Consider the following 18,530-nt stretch of genomic DNA (forward strand, 5'->3'; position numbering starts at 1 on the left):
CCAGGTCACCCTGTTCCAGGTATGGGGAATCAACGCCCCTCCAGATGTCTCCGGACTACAACTCCCATCATCCCTAACCATTGGCCATTGAGGCTGATGGGAGTTGGAGTCCAACAACACATGTAGGGCCACTGGCCCCCCAATCCCCCTGCCCTATTTAGACAAAAGGCATTAAGCCCTAACTCCTGGTTTAACCACTGGTCTTTTGGAGATGTCAGTATTTTGTTAGCATGAGGTGCTGGCATTCTCCTTCCGCATTCAGCTCTCTTTCTAGAAGCTAAATCTCTGGATGCAAATAAATTGTCTCTAGTACACAAACAGAATAACACATGCACATGAACACTTAATGGCACCACACAGTGTAGAAACCGCCATTAACAATCTTCACCTGCTGAGATAACAGTACTGTATTGCAAAACAATTGTTTCCCTAATAAAATATCTTTAACAGAAAGAACAAACATCCCATTGGCTTTGAAATCAGTGGAGAGGCTGTTTGCTGAGTAAATAAATACAGCAAGTGCTGAACTATCTTCAAGGACATGTAATGAAGACTTTCTGGGGCTTGGGCAGTGAAGCTTTCCAAGCATCAGGCAGTGTGAGACAGCGGCATCAAGCAGCAAATCTGGGAGGCAGTTTTGAACCTGCTTCTTGTTGCTGTGCCTTTAGGCGACTACTTGTATGCTTGCATCTATGTTCTGGCACAGGCTGTACATTTGTAAGTAAGCAGATATTTATAAAGGAAGAGCCCATCAGTGCCCTCTTCTCCAAAGGAAATTTATCTAAAACTCAAAATGTGTTTATTTTCCCATGTGTTGGAGAACCACCTACCAAGGAGAAGCAAAATTGTGCATACAATAAGCGTAATGGTAGCTTCAGATCCTCTTTTAATACTGTCCAATCAATATATCAAGAACATTGTGAGTTGTACTTTGAAACCAAACAATGACAGCAAGAATGTTGACCATTAAAAAAATTAAGTGATCCTACTACTCTTTCCTTTAAAAGGTGGTTGATTAAATTAGGGAAATTAGAAAGATCTGAGCTGAGAATGTGTTCGATTACAATGTTTACAAGGCAGACAATGCTTCGAGACTTGGACCAAATGTCCCCTTTTGTGGGAATTTGGAAGACAATGTATAATTTGAAGTTTTATTGTTATTATTATTGTTGTTGTTTAGTCGTTTAGTCGTGTCCGACTCCTCGTGACCCCATGGACCATAGCACGCCAGGCACTCCTGTCTTCCACTGCCTCCTGCAGTTTGGTCAAACTCATGTTCGTAGCTTCGAGAACACTGTCCAACCATCTTGTCCTCTGACGTCCCCTTCTCCTAGTGCCCTCAATTTTTCCCAACATCAAGGTCTTTTCCAAGGATTCTTCTCTTCTCATGAGGTGGCCAAAGTATTGGAGCCTCAGCTTCACGATCTGTCCTTCCAGGGAGCGTTATTATTATTAATTGAATTTATATACAGCCCTGTATCTGCAGGTGTCAAGTGGTTCACAGAATAAAATCAGAATATGAAACCACAAAGTACATAATCAAAATAAAACAACAACAACCCAATAACCTCTATTTATATAGAGGTTTTCTGCCTTGGAAATACTTTTTGTATATTTTCTATATTATTTGATGGGAAATATAAAAAATATATATGTTTAAGAAGAGAAAGGTCCAGAGCATTCATTCTGCTGTTCAGAGAAAGAACACTAACATTTCAATGGTACTAAAATAAAGGTCTCATATTTTGTCTAATGACATAAATGAGTAGCTTCACTGCTTGCTCTTTTTCGTATTCAGGACAGAGTCACAATGACCCAGTTTCTTCTTATCTTCTCCCAGTTCCTTCCTTCTAAGATTTCTGCCCTGGAGCCAAGAATATAGTTAGGAACATTAAGCAACCTTTGCTCGTAGCTCTATCTCAAATCCTGTATGCAATATCCTGCTAACCCAAACATGGGTTGTCTGGACACAGGAATGTAAATAAGATAACATGAAATAGGCTTAGGATATTGTTTACAGATGCCAGGCATTCAGAATTTTAAGTATATTGTCTTCCCTGTGGTGGATTATCATCAAATATGTAAAAAGATAGGGGGCTGACTGGTTTCATTTTTAAGAAAAAGCTTGATACAGTTCAACAAAATTAGAGAGTCTATTTGACCCTTCCCACGCTGATTGTGGCTAAAGGGATTAGAGTCCAACAATATGTGGATACGGACATAGGAAGGGGGGGCAGTCTGCCCTGGGTGTCATCCCTGAGGGGGGTGACAAAAAGGCACACCAGGGGGGGCTCGCCCTGCCTCCCCCATGCGTGGTAGCTCGGGCCACTGCCGTGCACAGCCGATCACCCAACCACTGTGTGCAGCCGATCCCCCGCGCAGCTCGCCCTGCCCCACCCCGGGTGCATGCATGGCCGTTCCTCCAGGCACCCCTGCAGCTAATTCCGCCACACTGTGGAAAGCCACAGGGTCCCTATTGCTGATCTGCAGAAACTTCCTTCTCTAACCATTGTTTGATTATGTTTTTGTTATTACATCTTATACTGTATTGGTAAAATAGGACTGTAGTTAATAAACTAAATATTCGTCAGCAGTGTGTTGCAGCTGCAGAAAAGGCTGGTGTGGTTTGAGGCTGCGTTAATACAACCATAGTTTCCCAAGTCACAAGGAGGAAGGATGGGGAAGAAATTAAACCCAGTTCACGTTTTAAAGGAGAACATACCACATTGTAACAACTGATTCAAACTGATGTGGAAATGTGTAGAACTGAACTTAAAATGGGGAGCGGGGGAAAAACTAGGAGAAACCAAAATTGACAGATTCTCCCATCTGTCCTGGGTAAACCAGGCATGTCCAAAGTCCATTTTGGGGGCCTAATCCGGCCTGCCGGCCAGTTGAATCTGATCCCCATAGCATCCCCTAAAAAAAGCTCAACAACTTTGGGGTAAAATCATAAGAAAAGCTCAAGAAATCAGGCATCTGGAGGGCCAAATCAGGCATCTGGAGTTTGGGGATGCCTGACTTAAATCCTTAAAAAAGGTCAACAACTAAGACAGGCAGGTGTGGAGGACTCCCTGGTCCTGAATGGGGTAACCGTGCCCCTGAAGGACCAGGTGCGCAGCCTGGGAGTCATTTTGGAATCACAGCTGTCCATGGAGGTGCAGGTCAGTTCTGTGTCCAGGGCAGCTGTTTATCAGCTCCCTCTGGTATCCAGGCTGAGACCCTATCTGCTTGCGGACTGCCTCACCAGAGTGGTGCATGCTCTAGTTATCTCTCCTTTGGACTACTGCAAAGCACTCTATGTGGGGCTACATTGGCTCCCAGTACATTTCCAAGCACAGTTCAAAGTGTTGGTGCTGACCTTTAAAGCCCTAAATGGCCTCGGTCCAGTATACCTGAAGGAGTGTCTCCACCCCCATCGTTCTGACCAGACACTGAGGTCCAAGTGCTGAGGGCCTTCTGGCGGTTCCCTCACTGCAAGAAACCAAGTTACAGGGAACCAGGCAGAGGGCCTTCTCGGTAGTGGCACCCGCCCTGTGGCACGCCCTCTCACCAGATGTCAAAGAGAAAAACAACTACCAGACTTTTAGAAGACATCTGAAGGCAGCCCTGTTTAGGGAAGCTTTTAATGTTTAATAGATTATTGTATTTTAATATCCTATTGGAAGCTGCCCAGAGTGACTGGGGAAACCTAGCCAGATGGGCGGGGTATAAATATGTTGTTGTTGTTGTTGTTGTTGTTGTTGTTGTTGTTGTTGTTGTTGTTGTTGTTGTTATGGTTGGTCCTTTGGTCAGCCCTCACGGCCCTTCATTTCATCAAATTTGGCCCTCTTTGAAAAAAGTTTGGACACCACTGGGGTAAACTGACATGTGATTGTTCAAGTTGCTATTACTACTACTACTACTACTATTATCATCATCATCATCATCATCATTTACTGAATTTATATACCGCCATATACCCAGAGGTCTCAGGGCGGTTCATATAAAAAGATCACAGTATATAAAATAAAAATAAAAGCAATAACCCAATAATACCCCCCCCCCAAAAAAAGAGCCACATTTTAAAAGGGTACAGGATGTTGATTAGGTCAACCAAAGGCCTGGTTAAAAAGGAATGTTTTTGCTTGGTGCCTAAAGGTGTCTAATGAAGGCGCCAGGCAAACTTCCCAGGGGAGAGCATTTACTATATCTACACTGAAATATTTTGGTTTACCAGTTCTATGTAAATCACTTGGTTTTTTGTTTTTCCCCTTTGATGAGGCACTTGCTGCTGGATATTGTAGGTCAGTAGGAATTCCTTGGTCTGTGCCAACCCATCTGAAACTTAAACACAAATATATTTTGCTGCTAGTCTCATATACCCTAACCTGGCAGGTACCCAGAACAGGCCACGTTTTGAAAGTAACACATTTTCATGACCTCTGCAGCTCACAAGCTTGTGTGCCTTTTCTTATAAGAGTTTCAGGTGGGCACTTGTGGGCACTGAAAGGTGAGGCAGGCTATGCAAAAAAAAGATGAATGCAAAGGCAGGAGAAAGTGCTGCTTATATGGCTTCCGACCCATGTGTGATTGAAACTGAGTAACCCAGATGGCTCTGGCGCCTGGAGAATGACAAACGGCAGCTGTGATCAACGTGTTGCTCAGTCGGTTCTCAGAGCACAGAACAGGTGACCTCAGCTGAGCTCTGGGCATCTCAGGGGAGCAAGCTTTAAAATAACTCTGATTATATAATATCAACTCAAACCTAAGAAAATGAGGCCAAGTAAAATTAATATGTCCCAGCAAAACTCCCATGAACCACCCTCTGATTGCCCAAACTAGTAATTCACAAAAAAAGAGAATAAAAACTGTCTATTAGGACCTATGGATTATTTCACTTAATTTAATTTCAGCTGGCAACCTTTAACTCAGGAGTGGGGAGCCTGTGTGGTTCTCTGGATATTGTTGGACTCCAACTCCCATCAGCGCCTGCCAGCTCCACTGACCTATCAGTGGTGTGCACTGATGTAGCTGGTGGCTGTTTATACTGCACAAACAATTCCTAAGAAACCCCCAAGACTCAGCGAGGGAACTATGGAGAGTGCATTGAGTTCTAGGGACACCAAGCTGCCTTGCCAGTTTAAATCCCTCAAATGCAAATTCAGTTACGCATAATCTAGGACAGGGGTGAGGAACCTGTTGCTGGAGTCCACCTTGCAGAAGACCTAGCCCGACGGCCAATGGTCAGGGCTCAGGGATGGTGGCAGTTGAAGTACCATACCTGAATATAGAATCATAGAGTTGGAAGGAGCATTGAGGATCATCTAGTCCAACCCTCTGCAATGCAGGAATCTTTTGCCCAGTGTGGGGTTCGACTCCATGACCTGAGATTAAAAACCCCATGCTCTACTGACTGAGCTGTCCCAGGTCCTCGACTGAGCTATCCCAGGTCCCAGGGATGTTAGGAGTCACAGTCCAGCATCTGGAGGGGACAAGCTTGCTGAGTGACCTTGGGCCACTCACTCACTCATTCTGGGCCTAACCTACCTCACAGGGTTGTTGTAAGAATAAAATGGTGAGAGGGAGAACCCCAGGCATTAACTTAAGCCCCTTGAGTTTTCTGTTATTAATTAAAGACACATTTCTTCACCCAGGTCTTTGGGATATCTTAACGTTTGTGCCATGCCATTTATATTGATTTACCAGGTACAGTACTGTGTTGTTGCTATGAAGTGTGAAATGTTGGTTTTAATGTTTTGCTGTTTTATTGGAGGTAATGATATTATTGTATTTTTATTGCCTTGCTTTTTGTAAACTATCCTGGGGTCTTTTGACAAAGGTTGGTCTATATAGAGCATTGTGCCAATGTTAAGCGACTTACTCCAAAGTAGTCACATTAGATGGGTTAATTATTCCAGACCAGAGGTTAGCAATTTGAAGATCAAAGCCACAAATTGCAGGAGTTGTTATTTATATAACAGTGGTATTAAGCAGGGATCTGTCCTTGAAGGTGTGAAAGAGAAATGAATGAATGAATGAACTCACCCAGTGCTGGGCATGCAGGAAAAGGAAAAAATCTGCCATCTTTGCCAGAAATAATTATTGTTTCTTGATTGTGCATGTTTCAACCTGCCTCCAAGAAAGCCTTTAGATGTCACACAAGGTGGGGGTGGGGGGGTGGGGGCTTCTGCTCCCATTATATCAGTGTAGTAAGGATTCTATAGCAATGCTTCACTGCAGCACAAACGGACCAGTTACAACCATGAGGAAAGTAAATTGTTGCAAAATAAATTCAGGAGCAGCAGTACTACTTTATATTGCTGAAAGCAGCAGCCTAAATATGCCACAACCACCAAAAATATTTTGCTGACGCCCCAGTGGACTAAACTGAAGGCCTACGCAGCTTTTTTTTCACAGGCATTCTGCCATTCTAAACATAGTATGAGCAGACTAAACGCAAACCAACTGACCATCAGGTCACATCAAGGTAAACTACACTCAGTCAATACACTTGTAAACTTTCAGGGATGTCAGAAAAATGGTGAATCAATGAGGCAACATTAAGCAGAGTATTGCTATCTTAGGTGAACAATACTTGTTTTTAAAAAGTCTCCCCCTCACCTCATTTTACCAAGTTATTTGCAGAACAGCAGCACAAGCTAATGCTATTAATAGTTCTGCCTTCTGAACTAATTGGGGATTACAAACAGCACCAGCTACGGTTCTAAAGCAGCAGCAGCATTCAACAGTTTGAGATATAGGGTCCACTTTTAACTACAACCTGCAACATGAGAACCACTTTGTTTGTTTTTTCTTAACCATATACATCTACCTTCCTTCTTTTTCTACATGCAAGAGCAGGGCTTCTGTACCTTTCAGAGTTGCATTGTAGATGGAATGTTGCTAGATGCAGTGAAATGGTGAGAAGCTGCAAGCGCTGAAATTTCCCCTTTATACACAACTATCAAAAATACAAGAGGAGATCCATCCTCCTTTACATCTGGTCACACACACCCCTCCCCTCTTAAACAAACATAAGAAATTGGTGGGAATGCCACTGTGGTTACTGACCTCAGACTCTTCATGCCAAACCTGTATGAGTCTTGACCCCCACCCCCCACCCCACTTGAAGATCAATGGTCTAGAGCAGGGGTCGAGAACCTCCAATCCTAATTAGGCTCAGCAGGAGTCCTGATTGGACTTCTAAATGACTGCTAACTAAAACATGCGCGTTGTAGTTGCAAAACACATTTAAAAATTTTCATAAAGGCTGTTGTATGGTGTAATTTGAAAAGTTATCTTCACTGAAATCAATGTGATTTTAGAATCCAAGTGTTATATCCTTATCTTAATTATACTTTCATAACCACACATTTGTTTCTTTGCTCCACATGTTGCCATTCCCCCCCTTCCTCTGTTGCTTCTGCATCTATTTTTGATTACTGTAAGTCCAATGGGGTAGGAACATGTTCCTTGCAAAACGCCACAGGTGCACAGATGGTGCAAACGTTGGTAATCAGGGATCGCTCCCAAGGCATGCAAATTTAATTTGTTGAATTGAAGGGAGTCTGGTTCTGAGCAGCAGTGCCTGGACAGGAGACCCAAGTTACCCTGACTGAGCTTCTTGAAAGAGTGGATAATAAATAGAACTATCAATCATATTGTGTCTCCACCTCACCCTCTGTTTCTCTAATTTGGTGTCGCTTTGATTCTGCATGGAGACCAGACTGACTTTTTTAAAAAGGTAATGCTACTCTAACAACCATTTAACAAGCAGAAATCAAACAAGGGGAACTTTTTGCAGCATAGAGATGCAGCAATGGGAGAAGTCTGAGCCATATCGACCCTCATGTTTTGATTTTATGATGCAGTTATTAAAAGGTGCAAAGCCTCTTGCCTGATAAGTGGATAGGTAGGTCGAGGGGAAATGAGGTAATCCTCGAAGGAAAGCAAGGTCAAGGCAGGATCACATTACTTTGAATTCTGGCACAGCATCACCAAGTGCACTTGACTATTCATTGTATGTGTGATTATTATTTTATTGTTTTTATTAAAGGTTTTCTTGGGTTACAGAAGTACAGTACATACATCGTCTCCATGTTCCGATTATAAAGTCCTTTTTACACATCAGCTACATTCGTTTTAAATGGAAAACAGTACACACAAGTGGGGACCTGCAACAAACAAGAATGCTCCTATCAAGAGGTCCAGCCAGCTAGCGCTAGCCAAGCCTTCTTTCTAGAGACTCCCATTTCATTTCCTCAAAGCATTTTGTGACCAAGAAGCACACTCAACCCTCCTTATTCTGTCCTGGGGTCCACCCCTTAGGGGTCCCATCAAGCTTTTATGGACTCCTGCAAACCAGTCTGTTGACACTTTTCTGCTGGACAGTGCCATTTTTTGATGTTCATGGGGTTGAGTTCGCTAACGGTAGAGAGGATAGTTGCATTCACCTCTTACTTCTTCCCCTCTTCGACTATTCTAGAATGTAAGCTCTTCGCGGGCAGAGACCTATCTCTGTTTGCCTAGTGCTGGGCTGGGACCAGGGGGCAGCAGAGCTTTTTCCACCCCCACCCAAGAAGCGGAGGGGAGGATCCTCCCCTTTTTATAAGCCTTTTATGACCTGGAAAGATAAGGGGGGGATTTTGGAATTCCCAATGCAAAACTCTTCCCGTGGCTAATTCTCCTGTAATCATTGCTTAGCAGGTCACATCGCCCAACCCGATCCCTACCCATCAGTGGCGGCCAGCCGTAACCCATTTTACACTCTCTCTCAGCCTAACCTACCTCAAAGGGTTGTTGTAAAGATAAAAGTGGGGAGGGGGTGTGTGTTCCCTCACACAACCCCCCTCCTCTCCTTGGAGATGAGCATACAAACTAAAACATTGGAGTCAATTCCTAGAGGCCGAGGTCCCTTCGCCCCCCCCCATAAAATATTTGAGGTCAGGACCCCCCCCCCCAAAAATGATGGGCACTGTCATTCCAATGATGTCATGTCTTGTGATCGATTATGCGGGACAGGGCTTACGTGCCCCCGCCCCCCGAATATCTTATTCGGCACCCCTAAAACTAAAATAAATGAGGATTTCGGTGATTTCTTCCAAGAAAAGGCACTTTAGGATACGGGCACTGTTGGCACTCATCTTTATGACTACCTTCTTCAATGTATGTATACAGAACGGGGAACAAAAGATTTGAAAGTGACCTTGCTGGACGCTAAGAAACAGGCGGCGGAAGAAGGAAACGCGCCCGCTTCGATCGCCTATGGCTGCGAAGTTTTTAACATCACACACTCCCCCCCCCCGCGCCCTTCATCAGGAGGAATGCGGGCCACGCCCTTCCTCCGCCAAGAGCCCCGATAGGCCAGCAGGAAGGAAAGGCGGGCCCAGCTCGGAGAAAGTCGTGTGTCCCCCCCCCCCCAGCAAAGCGCAGCCTCTTCTTGCGAGCCCGCCCTTTTTCTCTCCTCTCAGCCTCTTTGCGTCTAACCGAGCCAGGAGAAATGCGCTAAGAAGAACGCGGAGGAACTCATCCGCGGAGGCGGTTTCAGCAAGATCTTTACCCACCAATGGAACAAGACAGACCGAAGAAGACGAGAATGTGAAATCCTTCCGCCGGTAAGGAAACCGTTGATATAAGAAAAAAGGAGGAGAGAAAAAAGGGGGGGGGGTAAGAAAGAGGAGGGGGCGGGTGTGAAGCGAGGCGGGGCGGGGGAAGGTGAACGGGAGAGGCTCACGTGAGAGTCGCCCTTCAGCCAATAGGAGCTTTGGAACCCGGCCGAGCCGAGGCTTTTATAAGCCGCGGCTCGTCACAAAAAGGAGAAAGGGAAGCTGTCACGCGGTCGGGCTGGGCGTTCGGCGCGCGGCGCTTGTGCTGCTGGAACACGGTGGGCGCGCGCATAGACACGGGCGCGCGCTCTCGCTTGCCGGCAGCGGGATAAAGGAAAAAAGGGGGTGGGTGAGGAAGGGCGGGGCGGCGGCGGCGAGTTCCACCTGGCACGCGGCAGTCGCTGAGGGGGCCGGACAGACAAGAGGGGTGGGTGTCAAACTTCCCCGCTCTCTCCATTTCCCGCTGCCCGAGCGGGGGGCCCCGACCCTAAAGCTGACCAGGTCAGTCTCTCTGAGGAGGGTGGGTTGCGTCTGTGTGTGTGTGTGTCTGTCTGTCTTGACTGTGGTCTTGACACAGCAGGCCCTGGGGCAGGGCGGAGCGTTTGTCTGCCGGTGGGTGTGTGAGAGAATGAAGGAAAGACCGGGGAGGGTTTGGGTGTCAGCTCTTGCCTTTCGGCCCGAGGCGAGTAGGTGGAGTTGAGGAAGAGGAGGAGATGGTTGTGGTGGCGGTGAGGCTGCTCTTGTGGCAGGTGCCGCCCAGCTACTGAAAAGGATGCCCGGGAGGGAGGCCGAGATTCCTTGCGGGTGCTGAGGTTTATTTTGTTTTTTTGTGGGGGGAGGGGGGAAAGACATCCCAATTTCCACCAATATGTAATCAAACTCTGGTTGTTGTTGTTGTTGTTTTAAAAAAAAACAACCCGAAGTTAACCCGTCATCTCCCTTCCCACGTGTATAATCCAGGCTGCACTTCCGAGTTGGCCAGAAAGGAGCAACGGGCACACGAGGCGAGCTACACCCTTTTCAGCTAAGGCAGGGGAACTGAGGCCCTCAGGATTAGTTGCAAGGCTGAAATCCCTGCCTTCTTCCCATGGCCATGGTTGGCTGGGAGTGGGAATTCCTGGCAACATCCAGAGAACTGCGTGTTCCCCAACCAGTGTGTGCCTTTCAGGTTGCTAAAGAAAGAAGCTGCACTGGGGTCTTCTTGTTGATGGAAGCATCTGTGGTCTCTTACATCTCTTAAAGACAGGAGGGAGGGAGGTTTAGCAATGGAGCACATTCTTTAGATGTGGAAGGCTTAGTCTCCAGGTAGGGTTGGGGAAGACTTCTTTTTCTGAAACCTTGGAGGACTTCTGCTGTTCTTTCGCTGTATTGAGGAAGATAGGCAAAGGGTCTCACTTGATGTGCTTCTAGATGTCACAGCTAGAGCCATTGCTAAATCCTGACTGATGGCCCATATGCAAATTTAATTGAGATACACAGAATTATAGTTCGGAAGTAAGAAGCAGACATTGTTTATTTTTAGATTGGTATCAGAGCAGGCATTGGCTTATATCCAAAGTCGTGCTTGTTCTGTTAGGACAAATATTTACCATTGTTCCTTCCCCCTTGTGTGCCCTCTAAATCTGTTCTGAGGGTTCACACAACCCTCCAGAGCAGATTTTGGGATTGCTAGAGGAAAGTTCCACTGCACAAGTATAAATCATTGGGCCAGTGGAACAATATCTTCCCAATATCTTAGAAGAGGCATTCCCGCATTTTGAAGAGAGAGTACTGCTTAAGTTCACATTAAGTACTATTTAAAATATGCATGTATTTATATTTTAAAAGAAGCTGTTCAAGGACATTTCTATTACATTAACTGATTTTTAAAAATCAGTCCAACCAATTGATCATTGAAGTTTTGATAATCATATTTCCTACTGCCTTGAAACCTAAGGAGTGAATAAGACCTCCTCAGCACAATTGTTCCCAGGCCTTGTGGTGGATGATTGGATGCACAGGCTTCCTAGGAATGAGAAGCTCTTTAAATTTGTTGTCAAGATACCACCATACTGAAAGTAAGAAGTTGTCTTTGACAATAGAATAGCTGATGAGATACTACTGGACTTGCAATTGTGTCTGTCTTCCACTTGAATTGGCTATGGACCAGTTTGATTCCTTGTAGCAGAGCTGAATATTCATTATAATGAACCCCTCTGCATGTATGGGTTGCAGACGTCATCTGTGCTTAGTTTTAGCACCACAAATATCCCAGATAAGCATTCCCTCATTAATATGTACATGTATATAAAACCCTCAACAATTTAGGGGTATAGGAGGAAAAGGAAGGCACTATTAAAGTTGCTTTGTAGAAGGAGGCTCCACCCCTCTCTCTGTTAATGATGTGCACCTTTTTAGATTATTCATGAGCATATTTAATGTGGCATATATGTGTGGTTTTAAATGCCACAGAGCAGGACTAATAGTGTTATGTTTGTTAGGCCAACAGAGCTGGAATAATATTGAGCACCTTAGTTTGTAGCAACTAAGATGGAATATTACATTGTCCCATGCAGAGGTAGTACCTATAATTTTGATTGTGGCTCTAATCAACTAAAGTTGATGTTTAGCTTTTTTAAAAAAAATTATCCAGCCCTGGTTTAAAAGGATGAGTGTGCTTGTTGCTCTTTATGTTGGGATGACAGATGAATCATGCCTGAACTGAGTGCTATGTTGTTCAGCAAGAGGGATGACGAGCAGTGAGTTGGGGCTGCAGTAGGATTAGACAATGCTGTTGAGAGATGGCTGTGCTGCAGTTGCTGCTTCTTAATGCTTGTCACTACAAACAAACTGTTTGTCTTTCTGTCCCCCTTCAATGTTGGAGACCTCTTCCTCCTTCTTTAATAAACTCTCTGCCTTGCTTTTCCTGGGCTACTGCTTTGTGGATGTTGGCGGCTTCTTGTTGTGACAGGAGAATGTGTGTGTGTCCTGGGCCCAGGCGGATTGGTATGTATTTTTTGTGCTCCTATTTTCTGAGTACTGTAATAGGAATTTGGAGGGATGGGAGTGGGGTTAGAAGACTATATAATGAATATATGTTATTGCAGGTTATAGTACTCTGAAGGTTACTTTAAATTTGTGTTGTTTAGCTCAGTAGTTCATGCTCCTAGGATTTGAGTCTTACAAATAAGGGTTGTGAATGTGAAGCAGTACAGAGGGGAAAAAATAGTGTCATCTTCACAAAAGTGTCACATTTGTGCAGAATGTTGATTTGTTCAGATGTGAAAAATTAGCAGGATGTTATGCATAATAACCTATAATGAGTCCCTGACTGGGGGAAAGAAGATAAATGAATAAATATTATAATAATATTTATTATATTATTATAAAAATATTATAATATTAGTAATAATGTGCACCAGCTTTCAGAAGCTTCTATTGGAAGGCTGGATCTAAACTTTATACAAAACAAACTCACTTGAATTAATGAGTCTTTAAACAAAGTTCTTTAAAAAAAACCAGTAGGTCCTATAGTAAACTATGCACAATTGAGCAAATATTTCCTGGATGAAAAGGGAAACTATTAAGCCTGACTATTCTTAGTAGATAATATATGTGGTAGCTTCACCTCCTCCTCCTCATTGAACGCCTTCAGCTATGGTTCATAAATTTGGGCTGGCCTTAGAATGGTAGTGATAGGTAGGGTCTTATTTGAATATGTGTTCTATATGAATGCATAGCTTAGAAGAAAAGATGGTATTGCATGCAATCAACAGCAATCATTGACTGAGGTCAGAATAAAGATTTATTATTATTTATCAAATTTGTTAAAGCGACAAACAAACAAGGGTAGAAGCCTAAATGAAGTTTTGTAGCTCCTAAATATCTAGTAGTTATAAGACTTCAAAAAGACAGGTGATGGGGTGCAGCAAATTTTTTATAGGATATTAAGACTGTAATGCTATGCTTGTTTGGAACTAAGTCCCATTAAACTGAGTCTTACTTACCTTTTGATTAAACAAATGCACATATATATATTGGTTGTACACACTTGACCTTAAATTTGTAAAAATTGAGGGAGGTGTTGGAAAAATTAGCATAAGTAACAATATAAATAAATAAAATCTTGGGATGGATAAACTTAACTTTTTCTCACTGCCAGTTCAGAAATGGAGACTGTCTTCAAGAAGAAGTCTTGAATCCCAATCTATGACTCTGTTCTTCATACTTTAACCTTTAGTTGACTTTTCACACTCCCAATATAAAGTTCTGGTTAAGTTAGTGCAGCTGTAAAAATAGGTCACTCTGTTTATAGTTCTACACAAGTATAACAGTGTGAACTGAGATGTGTTCTCATTGAGGAAATTTAGCCTTATATTAGTCTATTAAGCTTTCATTAAATTTGTTGCTTTTTTGTCAGTTAATGGCTGTTAATTTATTGTGCATATTAAATTGTCATTAGAATAAAGTAGTTGATATGTATTGTTTCCTTTAAAATTATTTCTAAGCTTACTTATTGCTTGTGTTTTCCCCCTAGCAATTCCAGTCAGAAACCCCAGGTTGCCATTGTTCTCTGATGCCATGCCAGCACCAACTCAGCTATTGCTCCCATTAATTCGCAGTTGTGAGATTGGCAAGATATACAACACCGCATGCTACTGTCATCATAAACATCTGTGTTGTTTGTCACCCCACTTAACTCACAATCACTTGAGGTATGTTCCTCCGAAGAAGTTTGCAACACTCAGTAGGCCAAAGGAGAATTTCAGTCAGTTTATTCATGCAAGAAACTATGTATCCACACCACAGAGGTTTTACCTCACACCTCCGCAAGTCAACAGCATCCTGAAGGCAAATGAATACAGTTTCAAAGTGCCAGAGTTTGATGGCAAAAACTTAAGTTCTGTCCTTGGCTTTGATAGCAACCAGCTTCCTGCCAATGCACCAATAGAAGACAGAAGAAGTGCAGCCACTTGCTTGCAAACAAGAGGAATGCTTCTTGGTGTGTTTGATGGCCATGCAGGATGTGCCTGTGCACAAGCTGTCAGTGAAAGACTGTTTTATTACATAGCTGTTTCTCTGTTACCCCATGAGACTTTACTTGAAATAGAAAATGCTGTTGAGAGTGGTAGGGCCCTGTTGCCCATCTTACAGTGGCACAAGCACCCCAATGATTATTTCAGTAAAGAAGCCTCCAAATTGTATTTTAACAGCTTACGAACTTACTGGCAGGAACTCATAGACCTTAACACTGGGGAGACAACTGATGTAAAAGAGGCTTTAATTAATGCCTTTAAAAGGCTTGACAATGACATTTCTTTAGAAGCTCAAGTAGGCGATCCAAATTCTTTTCTCAATTATTTGGTACTACGTGTAGCCTTCTCTGGTGCAACTGCTTGTGTGGCTCATGTTGATGGAGTTGATTTACATGTTGCTAATACTGGTGACAGCAGGGCCATGCTTGGTGTCCAAGAAGAGGATGGATCTTGGTCTGCTGTTGCTCTGTCTTATGATCATAATGCACAGAACGAAAGTGAGATTGCACGACTCAAAAAGGAGCACCCAAAGTCTGAAGAAAAGAGTGTTGTGAAACAAGATAGACTGTTGGGCCTACTGATGCCTTTCAGAGCTTTTGGAGATGTCAAATTTAAATGGAGCATTGACCTTCAGAAGAGAGTGATAGAGACAGGCCCAGATCAGCTCAATGATAACGAATATACAAAGTTCATCCCACCAAACTACCATACTCCTCCATACCTCACAGCTGAGCCGGAGATAATACATCACAAATTAAGACCTCAGGACAAATTCCTGATATTGGCAACAGATGGCTTGTGGGAAACCATGCACAGGCAGGATGTGGTTAGAATTGTAGGTGAGTATCTAACAGGTGTTCATCATGAAGAACCAATAGCTCTTGGAGGCTACAAGGTAACTCTGGGTCAGATGCATGGTCTTCTAACAGAAAGGAGAGCGCGGGTCTCTTCAGCCTATGAAGACCAGAATGCAGCAACTCACTTGATACGCCATGCGGTTGGAAATAATGAGTTTGGCACCGTTGATCATGAACGGCTGTCAAAGATGCTCAGTCTTCCAGAAGAGTTGGCTCGGATGTACCGGGATGATATCACAATTATAGTGGTACAATTTAATTCCCATGTTATAGGTGCATGTCAAAATGAAGAGTTTTAAATTTTAAACTGAAAAGTGTGAACCAAAGTTTTCACAGAACAAAATGGCCAGTACTGACTGCATGACATGATAGTGAAACTTATTTGATTAATCTCTGGCCATCAGAATTACAGTTGAAGCAAGTATAATTTGCACAAATCGATCAATGGTCAAAGGGTTTTCAAATTAAGCTACCAGGAGAGCAGAACAACTTGGGACAACTTTGCACTATTCAACCTATCTGCTTGAACAGTGGCTTGTAATTTGGGATTTCTTGGTGGTGAAGTAAAGGCTTTGTATGCATCAGTGCAATGTCCTGCAAGGCAAAAAAAAATATTGTGTGTTTTGTCACATGTAAATATCTGTATAGGTTGGTATCTCCAGTAACTATACAGAACATTGGAGGGTAACTTGGTTGTAAATTTGAATTTAAATAGGGCTGATGACTTTTTTTATTTACAAAGTAGCTATGGTGTCTTCCCTTTAGGAAAGGAAGATAACTTTTTAACTGGTTGGCAAATGTCTTGATAGAAGCTATCCTCTTGGTCTTGAGTACATGATATATCAGTTGAAACACATGCCTAGAATACCACTGTTAAAAAGAGTAAGTCTAAGCCATAAATACCTTAAGCCTGTCCAAACATAGTAGTGGAATAAAATTTTGCACCAGATGACTTACTTTGAGAAGACTATATTTTGCACAGTTCAATGGGCAATAAATGATGATGAGAAAATGGGTTAACTATGGGGGACATGCAAAACAACTTTGACTTGCATTATGAAACTATGATTCTACGTTTTCTGAAACTTGAGCTAATTTTCAATAGGGCTATCTTGCAAAACATGGCAAGCAACAGTCTTGACTTGTACCAAACCTATTTCCAGTCATAAGTCCCTGGTCTTGTGTTTGAACCTAGGCAATCAGTAGTGACTTTGTAACTAGTGTAGTCACATATGTTGTAGTTTGAGTGACAGTTTGGTTGGTGTTTTGGATATTTTAAGTATCACGACGCAAAAGCATATCCATATAACATGGTTCTCACGTTGGCTTTTGAAGAAAGCATTGTGATAAGATTTGTAAATAGGTCAAGTAATGGGGAAACAGCTGCATGCTCCTCCTACTGGCATTCGCACATCAATTGTAACATCTTTCAAAATATCATTGTTAGTTGTGCACATTTGGTTGCATCCAAAAAATCTCCTAAAAGTGCATGTTTCATCACAAAGCTTTGTGCCACTGCTACATAGAAGGCTTATGAATTGTCAGATAAAAAGCATTTTTGGCAACCACAAGTTTTATGTTCTGAAGCACGGTGTAATATTTAAGGCTTCTCCCAATATATAAAAAAAATAAATTGCTTTTTTTGCTATTAAACTGTAGTATAGCTGTGATAGAAAGCATTATGCAAACATTACTTTGACTAGCTGTTGTCTAAATATGAAGCACTTGTAGATAAAATTAACATTCTTTGTGCTTCTCTAAATAGCTAATAAGCATTCTACTTTAAATCTCCCTCTTCACATAGTTATTGAGCTGACACATTCTGAAGAATATTGGTGTTCTTGACCATGTGGATGCTTAAAAAGAGAGTCAAGGAATAGTGCTTCCAGAGTGTTCCTGTTACAAAATACTTTATTGCAGCACTTAAGTTCCTTAGCAGTAATGTTCCCTTTTCTTTTTTCTGTACACTGAAAGACATATTTGCTTATAAAGTAACAGGTGTTGAAAATGCAAGTGTCAGAAGATATTCTTACTTCATATGCTTATGAAGTAACCTACACATTTGAAGTCCTGTCTGTAGCCTTGACAAATTGTTGTTCTCCCTTCGTGTGCAATAAAAGTAATTAAGTTGTCCTATTTTTCCAGACCCCAACCTGAATGTCTGTTTTTATTGTGCTAATGACAAAATAATCTTCATTGCCTTTGTACATGCAATATGACTAAATATCATTGGCTAGGTCAATTTCTTTTATGTCTTGGCTTCAAAATAATTCTAAACTGTTACATTATCCAGACTTCCTTATGTTACTTGTGAAATGTACAGTATGTGTAAATGTCTTATTTTGGTTTGGTACTAGTCTTAACCTAACAAATTGAACCCTCATCCTGTATGTTTAGCACTTGGTGTGGGGGTAACTTTGTAAAATGCAAAGTGAACAAGATTTAAATGAAGACTCCCAAAATATGTATGCAATGAACTGAAACAGCATTGTGGCTTTCTGAACATCACGTGATAAGATCTTAAGAACAAATATCTTTTAGTAGACTTCAATAAAATTATTATATGAATATCAATGCATTAGAGTTGTTATTAGGATTCATTGAAATATTGGTTTGCCTTTCTGAGGTGGTGTAAAGTGTCAGATTTGATCAGTGGATTTATATCTAAAATGGCAGAATTAATGTGTGGTATTATGAAGATGCACACAGTAAAGCTGTCCTGTCTCAAGACAACCTGCAGGTGAAATAAATAGCTGGCATATGAGTTAGAACAGAACTAGTTTTGCTTTTTTCCTTTGCCTTGGGCACTGATTTAGTTTCCTCCATTTTATTTTGTCGCCCTTAATTCACAGTGGGTGGAATATGTGGCTTTGGGCTGCATTTTGGGAAACAGCTGAGGCAATGGGGGCACAATGTTGTTCAGATACTGGCTTTAAGGAAAAGCAAACTTTAAAATATATACAGTAGTAATGAATAAGGAAATTGGACTTCAGTAGTTTCACAATAAAAAAGCAAGGTGTAGCTTTGTGAAACAAACTAAGAGCCATGTTATTCCCTCCCATGTGATTGTT

At 42.4% G+C, this 18,530-nt stretch overlaps 1 protein-coding gene across 7 annotated transcripts; it reads left to right on the forward strand.

Moving 5' to 3' along the window:
- Nucleotides 1–9,342: 9,342 nt before the first annotated feature.
- Nucleotides 9,343–18,027, forward strand: PDP1 (pyruvate dehydrogenase phosphatase catalytic subunit 1). Of its 7 annotated transcripts, none has more exons than XM_088675701.1 (3): nucleotides 9,407–9,596; nucleotides 12,538–12,572; nucleotides 14,104–18,027. In XM_088675701.1, the coding sequence occupies exons 2-3, from the start codon at nucleotides 12,542–12,544 to the stop codon at nucleotides 15,756–15,758; spliced, it is 1,686 nt and encodes a 561-aa protein (XP_088531827.1). In that variant the 5' UTR covers nucleotides 9,407–9,596; nucleotides 12,538–12,541; the 3' UTR covers nucleotides 15,759–18,027. The 7 variants fall into 7 exon arrangements, with proteins under 7 accessions (XP_034981785.1, XP_088531827.1, XP_034981788.1 ...); XM_088675700.1 differs by lacking the exon at nucleotides 9,407–9,596 and adding an exon at nucleotides 9,806–10,088; XM_035125894.3 differs by lacking the exon at nucleotides 12,538–12,572 and having other exon boundaries at nucleotides 9,343–9,596.
- Nucleotides 18,028–18,530: the final 503 nt, after the last annotated feature.

Source organism: Zootoca vivipara, chromosome 8, assembly GCF_965207765.1.
Source record: "Zootoca vivipara chromosome 8, rZooViv2.hap1.1, whole genome shotgun sequence".
NCBI classification, from domain to species: domain Eukaryota; kingdom Metazoa; phylum Chordata; class Lepidosauria; order Squamata; family Lacertidae; genus Zootoca; species Zootoca vivipara.